This window comes from Halictus rubicundus, chromosome 18, assembly GCF_050948215.1.
Source record: "Halictus rubicundus isolate RS-2024b chromosome 18, iyHalRubi1_principal, whole genome shotgun sequence".
Taxonomy (NCBI): Eukaryota; Metazoa; Arthropoda; class Insecta; order Hymenoptera; family Halictidae; genus Halictus; species Halictus rubicundus.
In genome coordinates this window covers 4,716,405-4,736,572 of record NC_135166.1, presented here as the reverse complement: position 1 = coordinate 4,736,572, position 20,168 = coordinate 4,716,405, and the positions used below count along the sequence as shown (strand labels likewise).

The 20,168-nt window shown below is 41.4% G+C and overlaps 2 protein-coding genes and 1 long non-coding RNA gene across 7 annotated transcripts in view; all 3 read left to right on the top strand.

Annotated features, from left to right (window-relative positions):
* LOC143362733 (uncharacterized) overlaps nt 1-9,527 on the top strand; it is a 130,460-nt gene extending 120,933 nt beyond the window's left edge. For 3 of the 5 annotated variants that reach the window (XM_076803133.1, XM_076803135.1, XM_076803134.1), the window contains exons 7-14: nt 49-138; nt 676-1,131; nt 2,201-2,757; nt 2,838-3,033; nt 3,098-3,259; nt 3,342-3,578; nt 3,799-4,678; nt 4,870-9,527. In XM_076803133.1, coding sequence (XP_076659248.1) covers nt 49-138; nt 676-1,131; nt 2,201-2,757; nt 2,838-3,033; nt 3,098-3,259; nt 3,342-3,578; nt 3,799-4,678; nt 4,870-5,093 — 2,802 coding nt within the window. In that variant the 3' untranslated portion in view covers nt 5,094-9,527. The remainder of the gene's footprint in view (nt 1-48; nt 139-675; nt 1,132-2,200; nt 2,758-2,837; nt 3,034-3,097; nt 3,260-3,341; nt 3,579-3,798; nt 4,679-4,869) is intronic. The other 2 variants (XM_076803136.1, XM_076803137.1) reach the window with 2 other exon arrangements.
* The window catches only part of LOC143362780 (uncharacterized), a 136,014-nt gene that overhangs the window by 68,361 nt on the left and 47,485 nt on the right, over nt 1-20,168 (top strand). The gene's annotated exons all lie outside the window — the stretch shown is intronic.
* Nucleotides 18,179-20,168, top strand: part of Cah1 (carbonic anhydrase 1) — a 48,108-nt gene continuing 46,118 nt past the window's right edge. The window contains exon 1 of the mRNA XM_076803194.1: nt 18,179-18,618. Within this exon, the coding sequence (XP_076659309.1) occupies nt 18,585-18,618 (34 nt within the window). The 5' untranslated portion in view covers nt 18,179-18,584. The remainder of the gene's footprint in view (nt 18,619-20,168) is intronic.

Sequence of the window (20,168 nt, the reverse complement as noted above, 5' to 3'; positions counted from 1 at the left end):
TTCTCGATCGGACACGGAGATTTTTCATGAACATCAACGTTTGTTTAGACCGAAGACATCGACGACGTGATTACGTCGGTGAACCAGCCGAACACGGTGGAGAACGCGTCGAACAGAAGCGCGGCGGAGATCGGCGCTGTAAGTATCGTAGCAAGGGTTGATCGGTGTGTCGTCGCATCGGTTACATCGTGTCGTTCGTGACACACGGGAGATCATGCGTTCACACGATCGTCTAGCGATAACCGGCTTTCGTCGAAAGTTCCTGTTTCTGTCCTTCCATTCTCGCCACCGCCAATCGCTTTGAGGGGATCGTTGCGCTTCCGGATACTTAGTGTCCTAGCTGTTGGGTACTGCGTGTTTTAATGCCGGCCTGTTGTTGTGTTTTCCGCGCCGTTTCAGACGGCACAATATCGATCGATGTATAGAAGAGAGGCAGGCGGGCCCCCCTCCCACTCTTACTCTATGGAAAGAAACGAAACTCCGAGAGACCGAAATATATATATATATATATATATTTATATATACTATTATACTCCTAACTATCACTTACTGCCACTTACTTACCACCACTACCACCGTTTATCGTTTCTTCCTCCACTTTGCTCTCTTACCTATCATTATTGTAACTAACCAAGTTTTTCGTGCCGTACAACGCATCTACTAACGATTTCGCAGACAACAACCACTGACCTCACATCACCAACATCATCAACAACCCCGACAACAAGTACCACCACAACAACATCAACCACCACGACGACCACCTCAACAACAACAACAACCCCAACTACAACCACCCAACAACCACCGATGACGGCCATTAGTAGCACAATTAGCGCAACTACGACTACAACAACAGCCGATGCAACAACAGCTAGCATCTTGGTACCGACCATCGTTCCAACGACCACCGAATCGCCGAGACCGGAAACGACCACCATCGAGACCACCACGGAGAACGTCAGGCGATCGGAGAACGAGTCCGTGAACACCTCGTCTCCCGTTAATCCAGAAACCACGATCCTACCCTCGGTAATCCCGCATTCCAGCACCAGCGGAACCGCCACCACCACCGTAGAGAGAACGGACACGGACGTCAACGGTGGTACTGTTAATGTCACCACGGAGGAGGTAATGCTTCAACGCTTCGAGCTTCTCATTTGTATTATAGTCCATGCTGCCGCCATTATAGCCGCGATTACGACCACTCTCTCTCTCTCGCTTCGCCAACCGGTTAGGTGTGTCGTCGCGAATCCCGAAGACCCGGCCACCGTAGACCTAGACGAAGAATCGTGCGCCGAGCTTCTGCTTCTTTCGTACAGCGTGCTTTTCCTTTCGTTGTTCGTCGGTGCGTTCGGAATCTCTGTACAGATTTAGGGACACCGTGCTCGGTGTCGGCGCTGCTTAGCGTTTACCTTGCTAACGGCGCGGCGGCGGGTCCACGAGAAAAATGGAAGTGAACGAATCGCACTGTCTTTTCTACAGCGAAGAGCAAAACTGAACTCAACTTCACCTTGACAACCCAGAGATTTTTAACTATTTTCTTTTTTTATCTTTCGAGACTGCGATTTAGATCAAAATTCAAAGATTCTTACATTTCTCGATGCCTGTAGCTGTCTCGTGCGTCAACCAATTTCGACGAAACTCTGTGCACGCATGTAACTCACAGTAACATATAACTTCTAAGCACGGATGAAAAAGATACAAATTTCTTGGTGAACTAATCCTTGTAACATCTCAAGAACAAACTCAAGTCGTTTGGTCGAATTTTGAAAAAGTTATTAGTTTTTAAAGGGTGGTCCGCTTAATGTTGCCTCCGACTGTAAACAATGATTTTCTGAAAAGATTCCACCATTGGTTCCATTTTGCTCCTCACTGCAAGCAGCTTGCGGATGGGTATGTTACGTTGAAAGGTTTGTAATCCCAAAACCATCCGCAATCTGTTCGTAAACAGCCCAACGACAAATGAATATAATGAATATCTCAAGTGCAAGAATACGTGTATGTAATTTCACAATAGAAGAAAAGTGCCCCAAAATAAGAAGGAGAAGCGACGGGACACACGATTCTTGATGCATCCTTGTGAAAAATCTTGTATTCTTGCCGCCGTATAGATCACAATTCGTTCCCCCGTATCGGTGTCCACCGAAGATATTGATCGTGTCTTCCTAGTCCTGAAATGTCTTCTTTCTGCCTCCAGCCAACGGAACAGCCGTCAGAGTCTTCGACGAGACAGACCGTATTCCTAGCACCCAGCACAATACCCAGAGGCATCACCGTACCCACTACCACCTCAGCCAGTACTCTGTTACCAACATTAGTTACAAACGCTACCACACTACCCACAACGACATCGACAGAAGTGCGAACACCGCCATCCACCACAACCACCACTTCCACAACTACTACCATGGCTCCGACTACTATTAGCACCACTACTAGTACGACCACTACCACAACTACGACTACACCCAGCACCCCATCAACGACCAGAGCTACTACCGAACCACCCAGGGTTAACACGGAAACCATAGAGTACGGGCAGCACAACTTCCCACCCAGACAGGATAAGAGGCTGAAGAAGATACCAGTGACCGCTGGCAAACCGTTGGTCTACTTCATACCGGCAAACACGTTTACCGACTTAGAGGATGGTGACACCAGGAACCTAAAACTGAGCCTGTACCTTCAGGGCGCCCCATTGAAGAGACTGCACTGGCTGCAGTTCAATCCGAGCGCTCAGCAGGTCTATGGATTGTAAGCGTTACTTTTTCTTCAAACATTCTCACCGGAGAATTTCTCTATGTAGGTTCCTTGTTAAACTGTACTATTTCTAGACCACTGGAGAACGACATCTCCACCTGGACCTACGACTTGGTCGCTGAGGATAGCGAAGGATTGAACGTGACTGACCGTTTGGACATCCACGTGCAACAACACAAATTGAGCCGTAGCGTCAATCACGAATTCAGTATCTACCTTAGAATCGATAAACGCACGGAATTCCGTACAGAAGTGGATTGGGAGCTGAAGGTGCGTATTATCGCTTGAACGGTTTAAAATATTGTCTTATAACAATTATAATGTCCGATTTCAGGTGATTCGAAGTATAGCTGATTTGTACGGCGACATCGACGTCAAACACATCACCGTTCGGTCGATTGACATCCTCAACGACCAAGCTATCTTCACCTGGACGAACGACAGCCTGCCAAGAAGCAGCGACTGCCCCAGAGAATACATCACTGATCTGTTACGCGTAAGCATCTTTTGTTCGTGTTATAATGAAAACGTCAACGAACTGATTATATAAATATTCTGTTTACATGTTTCCCGTTTAGGTCCTCGTCGATAAGAACGGCGATCCCAGCGCTGCGCTGAGAGAAGTGCTGCAACCTGAAATCAGAGTGAAACGAGTGGTGCATCAAGGCATTGGCCAGTGCGAGGACATGAACCAACCAGAGCCGCCTAAAGTTTCCACCCAAGAGCCTAAGTCTAACTTCCCACCCATGTCCAGAAACCAAGTGGATCTTGTCAATGCTACCGTTGGTCAACTGCTCGTGTTCAAAGTGCCAGAAGTATGTTCACGAAGCATGTTTAAGCACGTTCGCTGTCAGCATTTGTTTCGCTGCTTAGCTTCAGTATCTCCTTGAATCACTCGTAACGGTTCTATATTTCAATGAAAGAAAGATATTAACTCTCACACGAGAACTTTCAAAATTTCTCTTACAACAGTTACGACGTCCGATAAAAGAAAAAGTAGTTTAAATACACCGATTAAAATGAAAATTCTTTCAGGACACCTTCTACGATGTTGAAGACGGATCTGCCCGAAACCTACGAATGTCTCTCTTGACTATCGAGCGCACGCCTATACCAGCTCACGAGTGGCTGCAGTTCGACAGCAAGAATCAAGAGTTCTACGGTGTTCCCATGCGCAGTGACGTGGGACGCAAAGAGTATCAACTAGTCGTCACCGACAAGGAAGACGCTAGCACCACCGACGGCCTCGTAGTGGTCGTCCACCCGGCCCCGATGATGCAGCAAACGGTGGAGTTCTCGATGACCTTGGACATCCCCTACGACTCGTTCGCGCACTCCGCTCTACAGAAGCGTAACTTCATCGAGAAGCTGCGCGACCTGTATCAAGACAAGGACACCAGTGCCATTTCCTTGCACAGTATATCTAATGGAAGCACAGTGATCACATGGCACAACAGGACTCTGCCCACGTCGTACTGCGCCCACGACGAGGTGAACAGACTGCGATCAGTGCTGGTCAAGAGCGACAACGATCGTCGATCCGTGACCGACGAAGTCCTAGAAGTGATGGGCTCCAAGTTCCCCGTGAAACAAATTACGGTGATCCCTATGGGTATCTGTCTTAGCGAACTGACTGATGTTCACTCGTCGGATAACCATGTTCCGCCTATCGACGATTCCACCTCGGTCGGAACGTCCCACGACGATTACCTGATCACGTTCGTTCTGCCTGCTATCATCATCGCAGCGATGCTCATCCTCGCTGGTATCATTGCCTGCGTGCTGTACAGACGAAGGAGGAGCGGGAAAATGAGCGTCAGCGAGCAGGACGACGAGAGACAGAGCTTCCGGAGCAAGGGGATTCCTGTGATCTTCCAGGACGAGCTAGACGAGAAACCTGATCCAGGTAAATACAGTATGTTGACTTCAGATTGTTCTCTGTTAACCCATTTGTGTCGCAACTTTCTCGGTCGGTAAAGCGGTTAAAGTGTCTCGCTTATAATTATAAGAACTTCCACAGCGGTTACAAGTGGGTTATCATTTAATGCGGCGTTTAAACGGATTATTATTAATGTTTATTCTGTGTGTGTGTGTCACTGCACACAGGTAACAAGTCGCCGGTGATTCTGAAGGAAGAGAAACCACCCCTACCGCCGCCAGAGTATCAGAAAACGGAGGACGGAGCGGACGTGCCTATGTTACCAAAAGAGAATTCGGAGGAGCCTTATCAACCGCCGCCGCCATTCGCCACGAACCGCGACACTAATCGTCAAAATCGGCCGAAGCCGACACCCACGTACAGAAAACCGCCCCCATACGTGCCCCCCTAACAAAATACGGTCCACTCCCCCACGCGCAAGTATATGCTAGCGATGCTCGGAGACTCCCCAATACACACGCAAAACCAAAATAATTATCAGAAGAAACCTCAGACTGCCGGTGACGTCGACGGTTGTGGATCTCTGAACGTATACAGCAATTTGTAAAGCTTTTTCGTTCGTCCGGTAAACGAATCCCGGTCATGTAGAGACATTCGTTGGCGAGAAACAAAAAATATCGCGCGTGCACTTTTTACTTACATTTATAGTAATAATGTATACAACTCATACACACAGCCAGACAGACACAGGTACGTACGTACGTACGTACATACATATATATACACAGAGACACGCTCGATCGTCGCTGTTCGTACGCGGTAATTGTATTTAACGGAGACTCGACTGGGTTCTCGATACATGTTTTTCTTCTTTTTTTTTTTTAATTTTAATTTTAATTTTAATTTTAATATATACATGTACCATTTCCGTTTTTCTTTTCGGAACCGATGTACTTCACCGAACCGTCGATATTTCACGGGAAATTTTTCTAGAGAGAGTATGGGATACAAATCACGCGTTGCCTTTCGTAACGAATTCAAACCGTAGACGAGACGAAGGATTCACTGCTCCGACTCCGGGATTAAGCGAATTTAGATTTTAGGTTTTACTGGATAGAACACATCGATTACGACGAGGTTGTTCACTACTTTCGGGAAAAGGGGGGAGGGAGGGAGGGAGGGGGGCAGCAGCAACGATACTCGTTAAATATTTCAGTAATCAGTGCCATTTTTGTAAGCAATAAGAGTATCTTGCTGTGATGCGAAAGACCATCGCGATGGTCCGACGACATTCACGCGGTTACTTAAACTTTCATTACGGTCTCCAAGTATCAATGGACTTATCGACTTAACGAATCTTCTTATCGTACAACGTACCTACTGTTTGTGGAACACTGCCAGATGATTAGAGTAGAAGAAAATGAAAAAAGAAAACGAAAGAAAGGGAGAATCGATTTGGTTGTCGGGTGACGCAGTTTTTTCGCCAATTGCGCGGCCAATTTCTTTTCTCTTTGTTTTTCTACCGCCTAGACGACAGGATTGAAGCCGAGGTAATGGGGTTCGATCGAAACTGAAGCATCCGACGATCGGTTTTTCGTTTGAAGAGATTAACGCGTTAGAGAGAGCTGAGGATTTTATGAGAGAGAGAGAGAGAGAAAAAGAGAGAGATAAAAAAGAAAGAAAAAGAAAACAGGGGAGTGAAGAAAACGAGAGAAAAAAAAGAAGAAGAAAACTTAATCGACTATATCTGTTCGCGCGATGCCATTGCAGAGTGACAGCAAGAAAAATGCTTCCATTGGCACTGTAGGCCATGCAGAATGAGAAAAAAAAAAGGAAAACTAACGATAACAAATATATATATAAATATGTATATTACCTAATCGTCGTTCGATAGAGTGTCTGCAGTCACTTAGGTCAATGTTGTTCATACGCTGCCAGACGACACACGTGGTCAACAGCATTTAATTTGTTCTCATCTTATGTATTCCGTTTCTTTTTACTGCACACTTGTACAGAGAGAAAGACGCAGGAAGGCGGGAAGCTTTCTGTTCGTTTCCGTTTGTTTGTTTGTTTTTTTTTTTTTTATTATTATTATTTTCACGCACAATCTTATTTTTCGTTTACTACGCTACGCTTCTATTCGTAACAACTCGTGGGCTATATCGCCGGCGAGAATTTTCTATTCGGCTGTCGTTTCTTTTTTTTTTTTTTGTTTATTTTTGTTTTAAGAGCCTACTAAACGAATCGGCAGACTTCGAACACGGTGTGTCAACCTGTTCGCGGAAGAGAGTTTTATCATATTTAATTAATTTAAACTTCACATAGTTACCAAGCCAAAAGATACTTATTTAAAAGAAACGAAAAAAAGAAATAACGAAACAAAAGAGGAGAGGAGGGGGGGGTAGTAGGGGTAGAGGAAAATGGAGAAAGCGAGGAACAAAACAGAGGGGCTAGGAGGCGGATAATGGTGTTAACAAGACCCGTTTTAATTGATAAGGTGTACATGAAGCGCGAGCTGTAATCGCTTTTTGCGCAGGGCGCACACATATTATACACGGTTTTATAACATGATTTTGTATAATCTCTCCGAACCGCTCTGTTCGCACGGTCCTTCTTATGCAATTCGAACGTGGAAGTGTGTTTTCTGGGCTCGACATACGGGTACGCACGCCGTTTCTTCAATACCTCGATAGTTTCCTGATATTTTTTTGAAAAGAAGGGAAAACACGAGATGGCGGGACGACAGAACAAAAAAGAAAAAGGAGAAAGAAAGAAATCTGTGGGACAGGGGGAGGGGGTTTTGCTTTTTGGTTGGAGAAGAAGAGAAAAGAGCAAATGAAAATATATCTTGCACCTCGAATTTGAAGGCTCCGTTCACATCCGCTTCGCGAAGAACAGGTAGTTGACGAATCCGCAAATTTGGGGTAACTCCTATATAAACTCGTGTGAATGATGATATGCTGATGCTGCTGGTGATGATGATGATGATGATGATTAATTGTGTATGTAGAATGATAAACGGATGTTTCGTATGCAAGCTAAATTACAATATAATATATATTACTATTAATTCACGTCTTTGTAATGTAGAAGGTTTAAGTATATTTACGCGACTACTGGAATCCTTTTTCATCGCGACTTGTTTATCGCAGAGGGGAGCCGAACGGAAGAGAACACACGATCATATGAATTGAAAGCGTTACGTTGATCTGGGAGAAGTTTGCACGGTGAGGTGTGCGATGCAAGCCTCGATCATCGAGATCTTGCAATGATTTTAGGACCTCCTACTTTACCTGTACAGGGTGTCGCCAAAATGGATTCCCTTGAAAAGGGTGATTCCTAAGGTCATTCGAAGCAACTTTTTCCTTTGCGAAAATGTTCTCCGAGGCTTCGTTAAGGAGTTATTAACGAAAAACACGGACCAATCAGACTGACCACGCTCAGCGGGGACTGCCCCCTAGGCGGAGTCTCTCTGCTATAGCCGCGCTCTGATTGGTCCGCGTTTATCGTTAATAACTCCTTAACAAGGGCGCGGAGAAAATTTTCGCAAAGGAAAAAGTTGCTTCGAATGATCTCAGGAGTTACTCCTTTCAAGTAAGTACATTTTTGGGACATCCTGTATATTCTCTTTTTCAAAATGAAACTTAGTTATTAAGTTCACAAGTGCTGTCTTCGCGGTGTACTTTATTGACAATTACATGGTGCTTTTCGAGAAATTTACATTTCCACGGAAACAATTTCGACGGTATTTTAACGGCGAATGTTTGAACATCTCTTTTTTGAGAATTCTTTTTGGAAGGCGACGCGACGGTACGTTGGGTTTTTGCAATTGGAACGGTCCATGGGAGTTACGTTTCCTCGTTCCCTCGATGATCGTAATTGTCACGCTTCACCTTGCCGATTCGGCGAGTAGAGGAACCTCGGAATATTTTCTATTTTTGTATACCATTTTTAGCGTATCTCTTCTGCGAGGAAATTGAACGGTCACGGGGCCGAGGAGAGAGGTCGGCTGCGCTCGGGCCAACAACTGACCGTACCTTTTTTTACACGAGAAGCTCGAGCCGCGGGCGACCAATCTCTAGGACTTTTACCTGGGGCAGAAACGAATCAGGGCCGTTTCCCGATCCCTGCGCCGATAAGCGCGCGCTGCGATAAGCAAGGACACACCTCATATCATGCTTCTAATCCATATCATCGCTCTTTGGAATCGCGCGTTGCTCTCGAGCGCTGCAATTGTGTTAACTGTCACAGAAACGTAGGAAAAAAAGAACGCAAGGATACGACGACCCGTGTATGATATAACGTGTACGATAATTAATAAGGATAGGAACACGCGAGCGTGGAGAAAAAAAGTGGGGGAACGAATTTCTTTGCGAAAAGGTTGCCGCGGGGGGTGGGGGACAGTGTTGTTTCTTTTTTTTCTTTTATCTTCGGAGCGATTCGAAAGTATTTTGTACAAAGGAGAACGAAGGGAAAAGAAAACAAATTACGAGAGAGGGGATGTGATTCGGGGGTGGTCGACTCGCTGCCGAGGAAAACGAGGGGGGTTGAAGTTCCACGATCGAAGGACGGAGGATTCACTAGTATGGTGTCGTGTATAGGAATTTCTTGTATACAATAAGAACCGCATACCGACTGGGATTATTCAAATTATTTTTGTCCGCTGTAGCGCAGCTCGATGGAACCGGATGAAAGCGGGGAGCTCGTCGCAAAAACCAATACGTCTCCGGCTCGTCGACGCCGTCGCGCGTCTCGTCGCCGGCGTCGACGACCAACGGAACGAATACTGAATTAATAACACACGTATACAGATATCTCTCGACAAGTACTGCATATTAAACATGTGTAAAGTTAAGGAGTTAATAATAAAGCCATTTTAGGATAACTGCGCCCTGTCTTCCAAACGCTCCGCCGGAAGTTGTCTCCCGCTTCCACGAACCGGGAAAACCGGTCTAGGCGAAAATTTTCGATTCTATCAACAGGAAAAGATGGGGACCCTCGAATTTAATACGTGAAACTTTCTTTATCGGTGACAGTATTAAAGTGGAGACTCGAATACAGTGAATTCCCGATATAAGTCGCTGCGAGCCTCGCGTTTAAAGGTCACTGGGACTACCCACACCACCACGGATAGTGACTTTTACATTTCCAGAGTGCACTGTGTATTTCAAATGCAACGTTCGGTCACAGATTTCGTCTAAATGTCACTCGCCAGAACCGCGCGAGTGACTTATATCGGGAATTCACTGTAAGTGTCCTGGAATTTTTTCAACGGGTAAGTTTGAAATGGGAATAAAAAGGGCAGCATCTATCAAGACATACAGGGTGAGTCACCTAACGTTTGCACCTCAAATATCTTTGTTGTTTCTAAAGATACGTAAAATATGGTAAGGACAAAGTTGAATGCTACAATGGGGCTGTGACACGATGCAAAAAGAAATTTTGTTTTTATGTCATTTTTTTTAGAGATATCAAGGTCACCTTCACTTTTTTAAATGGAACCACCCTTTTTTAAACACCTACAATGATAGTCCCTTTCATTAGGAATTCAGTGACAATAATTATTCCAATGACATTCAAGGTCACAGACAGAGAAACCCTGTTTATCCTTTGTCGTATTTCAGGAAAAAAGCTTTCTCGAAATCTCATCTCACGTAAATGTGGAACGCAAGAAGTCGGTTCTTCGGCGAAAGAATTCTTTCGACGTTGATCTCGTGCATTTGGATCATTATTAAAATTGAGTTTTCTCGCGCTGGATTGCGAGGACACCGCGCTGCGCGCTCTGCCGGAAGTTGTCTCTCGTTTCCGCGAACCAGCTGTAGATATCCTTGTGCCCCCGGCCTGCCGGGATTTCCAAGGGATCGGCCTCGACGCTTTTACTTCGTCCACTTGAGAATCGGCCTTGCGGTTTCGTCTCGAGAGCGGGCTCTATCGATCACGATTGGACGCGTGCTCCGTTATCGGGAATTAAGTGAAATCGACGGTGATTAATAAGTTTATGATTACCAACGGCAATTGCGTTCGGCGACGAGGAACGGTCGGCGAAATGGAAATGTTTAGAACATGCCTCTAAAGTCGTCGCTAAAAGTCTGCGACCTTGAGAACAACTTCCCATTGATTTCCTCTGAGGAATTTAAAATCCATCGCGAAGCTGAAACAATAAAAAGATAGGCAGTTTTTGAATTTTTAACTTTATTGTTATATAACTAACGATGCTTATGTTCACAGCGTCAATTATTAATTTCTTAAAGTATATTTTTGAAGGAACTTTTTGTCGACCCGTTAGTAGACTGTGGATCTTAATGCAAAACAAAAATTTTCTACATTAATTAAGAAAAATTTCCTTCAAAACATCCTTCTTTGAAAATTCTTTTAATCCTTCTGTTGTTTAAAAAGTTGTCCCATTTTATGTCTACCCATACTTTCTGTTATACCAACAGCTTCTCATTTAGTTTAATTGCCAGAAGTTGAGCGCATAAATGACTTACTATGGGTCAAAATTCTTATCTTTTTGTCGGCCGCCGTTTCCTACACAACGCTTAGTATACAAAATGTTAACTTTATAATTTTCTCTGGATACTATAGTGATGCAGTTTGTAAACTTTCGAGCGGACATTTTTGGAGCAACTTTGAACTTCGGAACAGTAGGTGTAAATACAAAATATTCAATTTATAATTTTCTCTAGATACTATAGTGATGCAGTTTGTAAACTTTCGAGCGGACATTTTTGGAGCAACTTTGAACTTCGGAACAGTAAGTGTAAATACAAAATATTCAATTTATAATTTTCTCTGCGTTCATACAAAGCCAAGATGTTCGTCTTCGTTTGCAAGAGCAAACGGATGCTTCGCATGATCGTTTTGTATAAAATTCTCATTGTGCATTTGAATTGATGACTGTCCTTGAGCAGATCGACGTCACGCAGGTGAAGACAGGTATCGTTCTTTGTTCTGCATCCTGAACGACAACAGACAATCCATTTTGGTGTTTGCAGTCGGTGCAAGGTGCACGTGCTTGTTTCGTGACCGAAAGTTAGCGTCTGGCTCGATCGCTCGTTTACGTAAACAATTGACAATGACTTAACGAGGATTAATTAGATCGGTCCTGGCAAAGAGTTCTTGTGACAGATCGGGACGCGGCCTTCGTTCGAACACTATCGCGAAGTTTCGATCCATGTGTTTTTCCAAACAATTATTTCGTTTCACGAGCATACGCTGCTCTATTATGCTTGTCTCGTCATGCGCAGAGGTCATATGTGAAGGTCGACTTTGTTTTTTTTTTTTATGGAATCGTCGATTTTTTAAAGCACTAGTCGATGCTACTCGTTATTCCCTACAGAAAACTATTAAACCATTTTGGCAAAAATTCATTAGTTTAGAAGATATTTTGATTTTAGTATCGAGCACCGAGCTAGTACTATACAAGTCTTAGCGCTCATGTTTTTGAATTTAGTATTCAAAAGATATCTGGTTGGAGTTATTCAACTTCACTGACATAGCGTAATTACTGTGCCTATATTAACCATACTTATTTTTAAAGCATAATGAATATTAAAAAAGAGATACGTAACATGTACATTAACTGATTTCAATGGAAAAAATTGAATATCTCTTTAAAACATTCTGTTCTAAAAATAAGTATAATTAATGTAGGCACAGTAACTGGTATCCCCACAGGAATGAAACATAACACTCCGTTGTATTCGATTCCTAACTGACTGAAAACATCTCTCCGAAGGCGAAATCGTTTTCTAATCGCGGATTGTACAATTCGGAATGTCAAAGTTTGCATAAACTTCCGTGATCTAAATATAGGAATACGATAATTTTTTCGCGTCCTTGAGGTTAGCGTGGAAACAGCCGAAGAATTAGAGAGACCGGTTTGACGTAGCATCGAATCATCCGTGATACAATAATATTGTTGTTCACTAAATATAGCGGAAACAGGCCTGCGAAGCAACATCGCATCAGATTAACCACCACCCTGACCTTTTGTTTCGTTGTAACCAGATAAACGCTCTGCAACAGTTTGCTGGTTAAACATTGACGGTAAACGTTGAACGCATATAGACTCAAGTCGGGAAATTAAGCGAAGTAGCCGTTGAAAATAGTGCAGACTGTTACGTGCGCTATTAGCATTTTTAACACGTCGCGTCGTGTCAGTCGAGATCCGATGACCATAACAACGATGTACATAACGACTGACTGTAAGGATCAACCGTGACCACGGCGCGAATCACGATTAGCATAAATCATTTCGAACGAAATCGGACGTCTGCGCGCGTTCCGCGAACGTTCCGCGACGTAAACTCGCGATTTACGCCATAGTTGTCGCGAGCAACAATAAGAATGACATGCGAACCCAGGAGTATCGTTTCTCATCCGCGGTGTTCGAAATTAAAATTCGAAGAAAATCATGCGGTTTTTTACAATCGGAAATAGCGATGAATATTAAAAAATATCTGTAGCTTTAATGCCCTTGACCTTAGCTCGATCACTCGCTGTTCAATACACGTACATAGTTGATTTACTGTGTCCTTGTTAGACGGTTCATCGAGTTTCAACTAGCTCATTGTCTCCTGCAGCACAAGTCACGAGAATTAAAAACAAATGTTAACAAATTTAAGAATAAAAATAACATGTTTGAATGACCTTGTCGTTCACGTCGAATGACATTTAAAAGTGTGGGGTACAATACAAATGCATAAAATTAATATCAGGACGTGCTCCATTCTATACCATTTACATTCGCCTGATAACATTTTTTTTTGTATTGTATAAATAATGAACCAGATGATATAAATTACATATCTTTATGTTTGAACATTTCAAACATGTAATTATTATACAATTTATATATCTTCAACTATTGAGCGAGAGTGCTGTACATTCGGACACCGGCAAATGTATTAATAAATAAACGCCAATATTAATTCCGCTTCTAGACGCAAAGATACCGAACGGATTGTCAGTGAACGTCACTAATGCCAGTAATCAACTGCCAAATTAGCCGAACGTTGGTATCTAGTAATGGGACCACCCGATGTACCTCGTAAATAAGTATTTAATGATAGCCCGCGTACACGAGCATAAACGAGGTGTCCCATTAAAGAAAATGAGTACGTCGAACCTGTGGACGGCGGAGTTGTTACATTAATTGTGGTTTCGGTGCAAAGGTGCTCTAAAAAGATACAAAAGCCGAAAATGAGAGCCGGTCCTAATGCTGCATTTTCAATGGTAGTTTCGATGACGGTAGTTTTTTGGTTTCGGTCAAGGAAAGAGACGAGGTCTGTCGTCGGAAATGGAGCCGATGATCGGATGATCTAGCGTGCCGCGCGACACACAGGCGTTTCGCTATGGAATTTGCTGGAAATTCATTAATTTTTATTGGGTGCATCGGCGCGTACGAACGGTTCGTTTATTGGTATAATGAAGGCGAAACGACGATGCGGACATCAGGCACGTTCCATGACATAACACTGACGTGACAATGTTATCCGAGCTTGATGAAATTAAAGTGGCTCGAGCTTGTGGAGCCAGTTCCACGATGGCTTCTCCATCTTGCTTTCTCTCTCTCTCTCTCTCTCTCTCTCTTGTTCTCTCTCCTTTGTATACGCACAGCGAGAGGAAATCGAGCGTTGCACTTTTCTTCCGTTTCCCGGATGCGTTTCAGTATGATGTAAATACTAGAACTCGCGTAACGCGTTAATTATAGTCTATTCTGCTCGGTCTCGCTGTCAAATTAAAACCGCGTCGACTTTACTAGTCTCATTTCGTTTTTGCGAACCCTAACATCGAACACTTTCGACCGGAAATAGGAATATCCGGTTTCCTCTTTGACCACCGAACGTTCAACATCACCGTTTTATCTATGCTTTCGCATAATTAATTTTACATCATTTCGACTGCAGCGTGCGACGTTCATTCCGATGGAATTACCCGCATGATCTTAACACAGTTCCAGGAACACTCAAATTCGGTATCAACGTCCGGTAGTGCGTTGCGCGAAATCTTAATGTAGCGTGCATGTATTTTTTTATCGGAGATCGGTTTAAACAATAGCTGTTTCGTGTATATTCTTGTATACTCGAGTGCCGAAAAATCTGGTTCGCGTGATGCATGCCTGACGGGAATGGCCCAATCATCGAAACGATGACGGTCTGATTCCCGCGTTGACTAACTGCTCCCGTTATCAGATTATAGATCTACGGATTCGACTGTGTCATAATTAACAAGGACGTGTACGTTTATACAGCAAAGTATGATACATACCGGTTTATCTGCAGTCACTCACGGTGAAAATTGTACCGTGTGTGCCGACCGAGGTCCAAATTTAGTAACAGGATTTTGAGAAAAAGCAGCTTCTTCCAGTTCAATATATTTTTATAACTTGCACGGGGACTAAAGAAATAGAAATTATGTTTTATCAGAAAAATGCGACCGAAACTGGTCTCACATTCACAATTACAAAAGCTGTGGACTGAGGCGTAATAACACTGGAAACAACTAATTTTTATATTATTCATGTTCTAATGTTTCAATAGTTAAGAAAAAAGTGTTTCCTAGGCAAATCCTCAAAACGCTCTTCATATTAGGGTTTTTTGCGAGTCCCTCGCAGCGTCCCTTTAGATTAGGGTGGTCACCTCAGCAGGTATACCTTCGGGGGAGCCCTGTATACCCCCCCCCCCCCAGGGAGGGCTGGGAATCCGTATGAGTGTTTACCACCACGTTAAAAAAAAAGGTCTCGAGCTTTCCGTTAATTGAGGAGATGACGTCCGCAGGTGTGACTAATGCGCAATACAAGGACGTACTTGCGATTAAAGAATAATGGGCGAAATAATGGCTAACTCGAGTTCAATTAATGTAATCTCTCCTTTCATCGGCGATTAATCATCGGCCGCCGTTAACGACGGATCGCATCGGTGATAATGCAATTAGGTTTTCCCAGAAAACACGCGGTTCGACAGAATTCGAGTTTGTCGAACACCGAAACGATTTTAATGCTGCCCGATCGTAAACAGATGTGCTCGGGTGAATTTCCAGAGACAGGCGCGTCCGATTTCTTGTCGCGATCGAGGAATCGAACGAGTATTGTGTTACCTTATCGTTCCATGGGGATTACGTTGGCCGCCATTCACAATGGGAGTTAAGGTTACCGTGCCGCGGCCATTGCCGAAGTTTCTGGATAACGATAAAGAAACTATTATTACTACGTAATTCGCATAATTAGTGGGCCGCGGTTAATGGCGATGATCTATTTTGCCGACGTCACACATAAACAGTTGTGTAGTTAGTATTATTCCATCGTTCGTTGCTGAAAAACAAGCACATGTTAATGTCGGAAGGTTATCGATAATATGCGATCGTAAGAAAAGCGATATAAGTTCAAAAAAAGAAATTTTACAGGAGAGCCATTTGAAAATTATCTAAAATTACCAATTTCTTTTATTGTATATAAACAACTTGGAAATATATAACCAACTTAGCGTACTTTAACGATACGCAAGACGGGCGATTTTTTAACAATATATTAATCCGTGTTTCTTATGTGCAAAATCATTTTTCTCGAAAAAATTTAAAGGCATTTCGAGGCCTACGACGATTTTTTTAATAAAGTGAAACTCTGTATGATTTGTCAGTTCCCTCGAAGTGATCGTGAATTTTCTGTACAAGTTGATATGAAAATCGACATCTCTACATGCTTAATATTCATTTCTTATCAGTTAGAACAATACCATGATAAAAACATGGGTCACAATTTTTCCTCGTACAATTTTGTGCGTTTGCAAAAGTAACGAGGAAAAAAGCGAACAAGATGAAGAAAACATCCTCTGTAGGAAAATTCTACAAATTTACAAAACACAAGAACACGTTTATATGAACGAACATTAGGAACGTTCTACTTTATTGTTACCATGGAGTCTTTAAATCCGCGAAATAAATTTTTACTTTCTTCCAAATTTTACAAAGTAGTGTACTCTACTTGTTAGTTAATTAAACGCGATTTTATCTCACGAGATGTAAGAAAATCGTTAAACCGTTATTACCGTGAATAAATATCAAAAACTAAAAGTGACTAGCTTATCACATAGCTAATTATTTATTTTTCCACGTCTGTACGATTCAATCTGTCGATGTAAATACTATTCAATTAAATAGTAAATTTAAGTAGTAAATTTGAGAAGAAATATTTCAGATAACACTTTGCGTAATAATCTTTTCTCTACTGTTCAAATAAAATATTACTTTAAATAGCAAGTAAAATTTCATTAACTACAACATTCTTCTGTTGAGTATCTTAAGTATAAAAGAAAACATTTTCATTTGAACAATCTAAACCAGAAAATACAATATTTGAGCGTAATAATCTGAAACCTAAAATAAAATATTTGATTTTAATAATCTGAAACGTGAAATAAAATATTTTATCTTAATAGTCTGAAACCCAAAATAAAATATTCTGTTTAAATAATCTGACATAAAATGAAGATATCAAATATTTGATTTTAATAATCTGAAACGTGAAATAAAATATTTTATTCTAATAGTCTGAAACCTAAAATAAAATATTCTTTAAAGTTTAAATTATTGGATCATCTCGCAGGTAACGCGGGTTGTTTTTTAAATAAATAGTACTCACATTTATACAAGAAACTATAAAATTTGAGTTTACTGAAGTATTGAATTCGAGTCATTATTTTCAGCAATAATATTTAAAACAGAGAAATAATATTCAAAGCAAAATCCAAAAGTTTCCAAAAGTTGAGTATCTGAAGTATAAAAGAAAACATTTTCATTTCAACAATCTGAACCATAAAATACAATATTTGATTTTTCTAATCTGTAACCTAAAATAAAATATTTCAGTTTAATAGTCTGAAATCCAAAATAAAATATTCTGTTTGAATAATCTGACATAAAATGAAGATATCAAATATTTGATTTTAATAATCTGAAACGTGAAATAAAATATTTTATCTTAATAGTCTGAACCCTAAAATAAAATATTCTTTAAAGTTTAAATTATTGGATCATCTCGCAGATAACGCGGTTTGTTCTTTAAATAAATAGTACTCACATTTGTATAAAAAAACTATAAAATTTGAGACAGTTTACTGAAGTCATTTATATCCATGAATATATTGAATTCGAATCATTATTTTCAGCATTAATATTTAAAACAGAGAAACAATATTCAAATCAAAATCCAAAAGTTCCCAATATATTCTTCAAACGAAGTATTACAATAAAATACTGTTTTAACAAGTTGCATGAAATCAAACTTCAATTTCGAAGGTATACGAGTACAGATGTTAATAAAGTAAATGGGATTATTTACCTACCTGCTAATTTGAGATACTATTGCACCCAAGCTCCGCGTCTGAGCACGTGCTAATGTGCACATGGTGGGGCGGGATCGCAGTGCACGTGTAAACAATTCCGGGCGCATGCGCACACCTCTCCCAGTCGGTGTAGTAGGAGTCACGTGACCGACGCGTGTATATAATCCAGTGATCGGCCGGCCGGCGTCGCATACGCGGACGATTGCTCGAGGGTTAGTGACCTTTTTGTTTCCCTGTAAAAAGCAAGGAAGCGTGGAATCATTTTCGATTCGTTCCCAACTACATAAACGCGAACCCAGAGTGTGATCGAGTTGTTTGTTGTGTACACACCCGTCTCCGAAGGTGGAGAGAAGGAAAACGCGCGCTGAAGTTTGTTGCGTCGGTACGCGAACCACCGATATATTTGACTTTCGTTTCGAGTTCGAGATCGATCGTGCGGTCAGAAAAATCCTCCGGTGACAGTTGACGCGATCGAATCGAAGTGAGGCAGTTCGATTAACTCGAGGACCGGAAGCAGACAAGACGACAGGGTGCAAACTCTACTCGGATTTGAATTTCCCGGACCTGAATTTTCGATAACCCGATTCTCGTCCAGCGCGATGGAGGACCAATGGGATTACTCTCTCAAGAACGGTAAATGTTTTATTCCATTTTACTTTAATTTTCTATTATTTTATAGTTTCGAATTTATTCGCTCAACGAAATACAGGTTTCGTTTGACAGTCTTCGAGAGTTGCGCGTTGACGGGATCAGAGATTTTTTTGAACTTATTTACACTGTTTTTTTTTTAAGTTAAAACTGAAATTAGTTCCATTAACGTTTACTCCAAATTTTAATGTGTTGAATTCTATACTACCGTCTCCATTAACGTTTACGGAGCACTAAAAGTGACAATTAATTTATTGACATAACAAGAACGTATCTAAATTTTTAGCCATTTCGTAAATAATATAAAGTGACGTCCGTTAATATTCTGACACTCTTAAAAAGACGTTAACATTTTTAATATTCGACCATACGACTTGGAGTTTTTTGGGAGGTTAGAACAATAGAAAACAAATTTTTGAAAAATTTTTTGAAATTGGTAGCTATTGCAGAAAAAATACAACTTTTTTATCCGAACCTAATTGTTCTAACTTGTCGTACGGTCCAATATTACAAAAGTTACCGTTTTTTTTTAAGTGTCCGAATATTAATGGGAGTCGCTGTGTATCTAAACAAATAAATTTGTTGAATAATGGACGCTTTACAATCTCAATAAATTAAAAATATTAGAACCCTCCTGTCAAAGTAAATAAAAAAATAAATACATTTAGTAAATAAGTAAATAAATTTCTTAGTTTGTTTACGCATTCAATTCGCGAATTTATATCAAAAATATATTGTTGTATCACACTTTCGTCCATATTGTCGGAAAAATTTTAAACATTTAACCTCGGTGAAAGTTTACAATACTTATCCGACGAAGCAGAATATTAGCAACAATTATTTTAAATAATCTTTGCAGATTCAAGTAAACAATCTTTTCAGCTAAAGACAGTAAGAAATTTTCGTGGCGTTTGTCAGGATTGCTGTATTATCCGAATGAACGATTGACACTTGCAGTAGTACGTGCAAAAAAGTTATGGCATGCATTCGATATGTGTGTACGATATAATCCTGTGTACGTTTCGCGAACAGTATGAATACTTTTGGCCTCGCAGTAGGACTCAGATAATGCTTTCACGGTTAAATCTATATTAGCTCGTAACATGTGTATTATGCAGTATAGTTGATGAAATATTCAACCTATGTCTCATCCGGTTCAGCGACGAAACAACGATACTGCAGGTCATCCTAGGCGAATTTTAATCTTGAGTAGAGATTGATGTTGCAACAAATATTTCAAAGCAACAGAATCGAACTTTAAAAAACACCAGTGTCACCGTGCCCGCGGCCTCTAAACGTTTATTGTTAGTATTCTCTTATCTTTCTTGAACTTTCTTATGGCGACCGGTTCGGAACGCAACTTCCGAAGAGCGACAGCCGCGTCTCTCGTGACTTTTATTTGCTTCCCAATCTATTAGGATTGTGGATTTAATTGCGATTAACTGCATAACAACCCCATAAATCTTTGTACACGCAGTACAGAATGATAAACATTCACAGCAATTTTGTTGCTCACCTAAACTTGCCATCTTTGC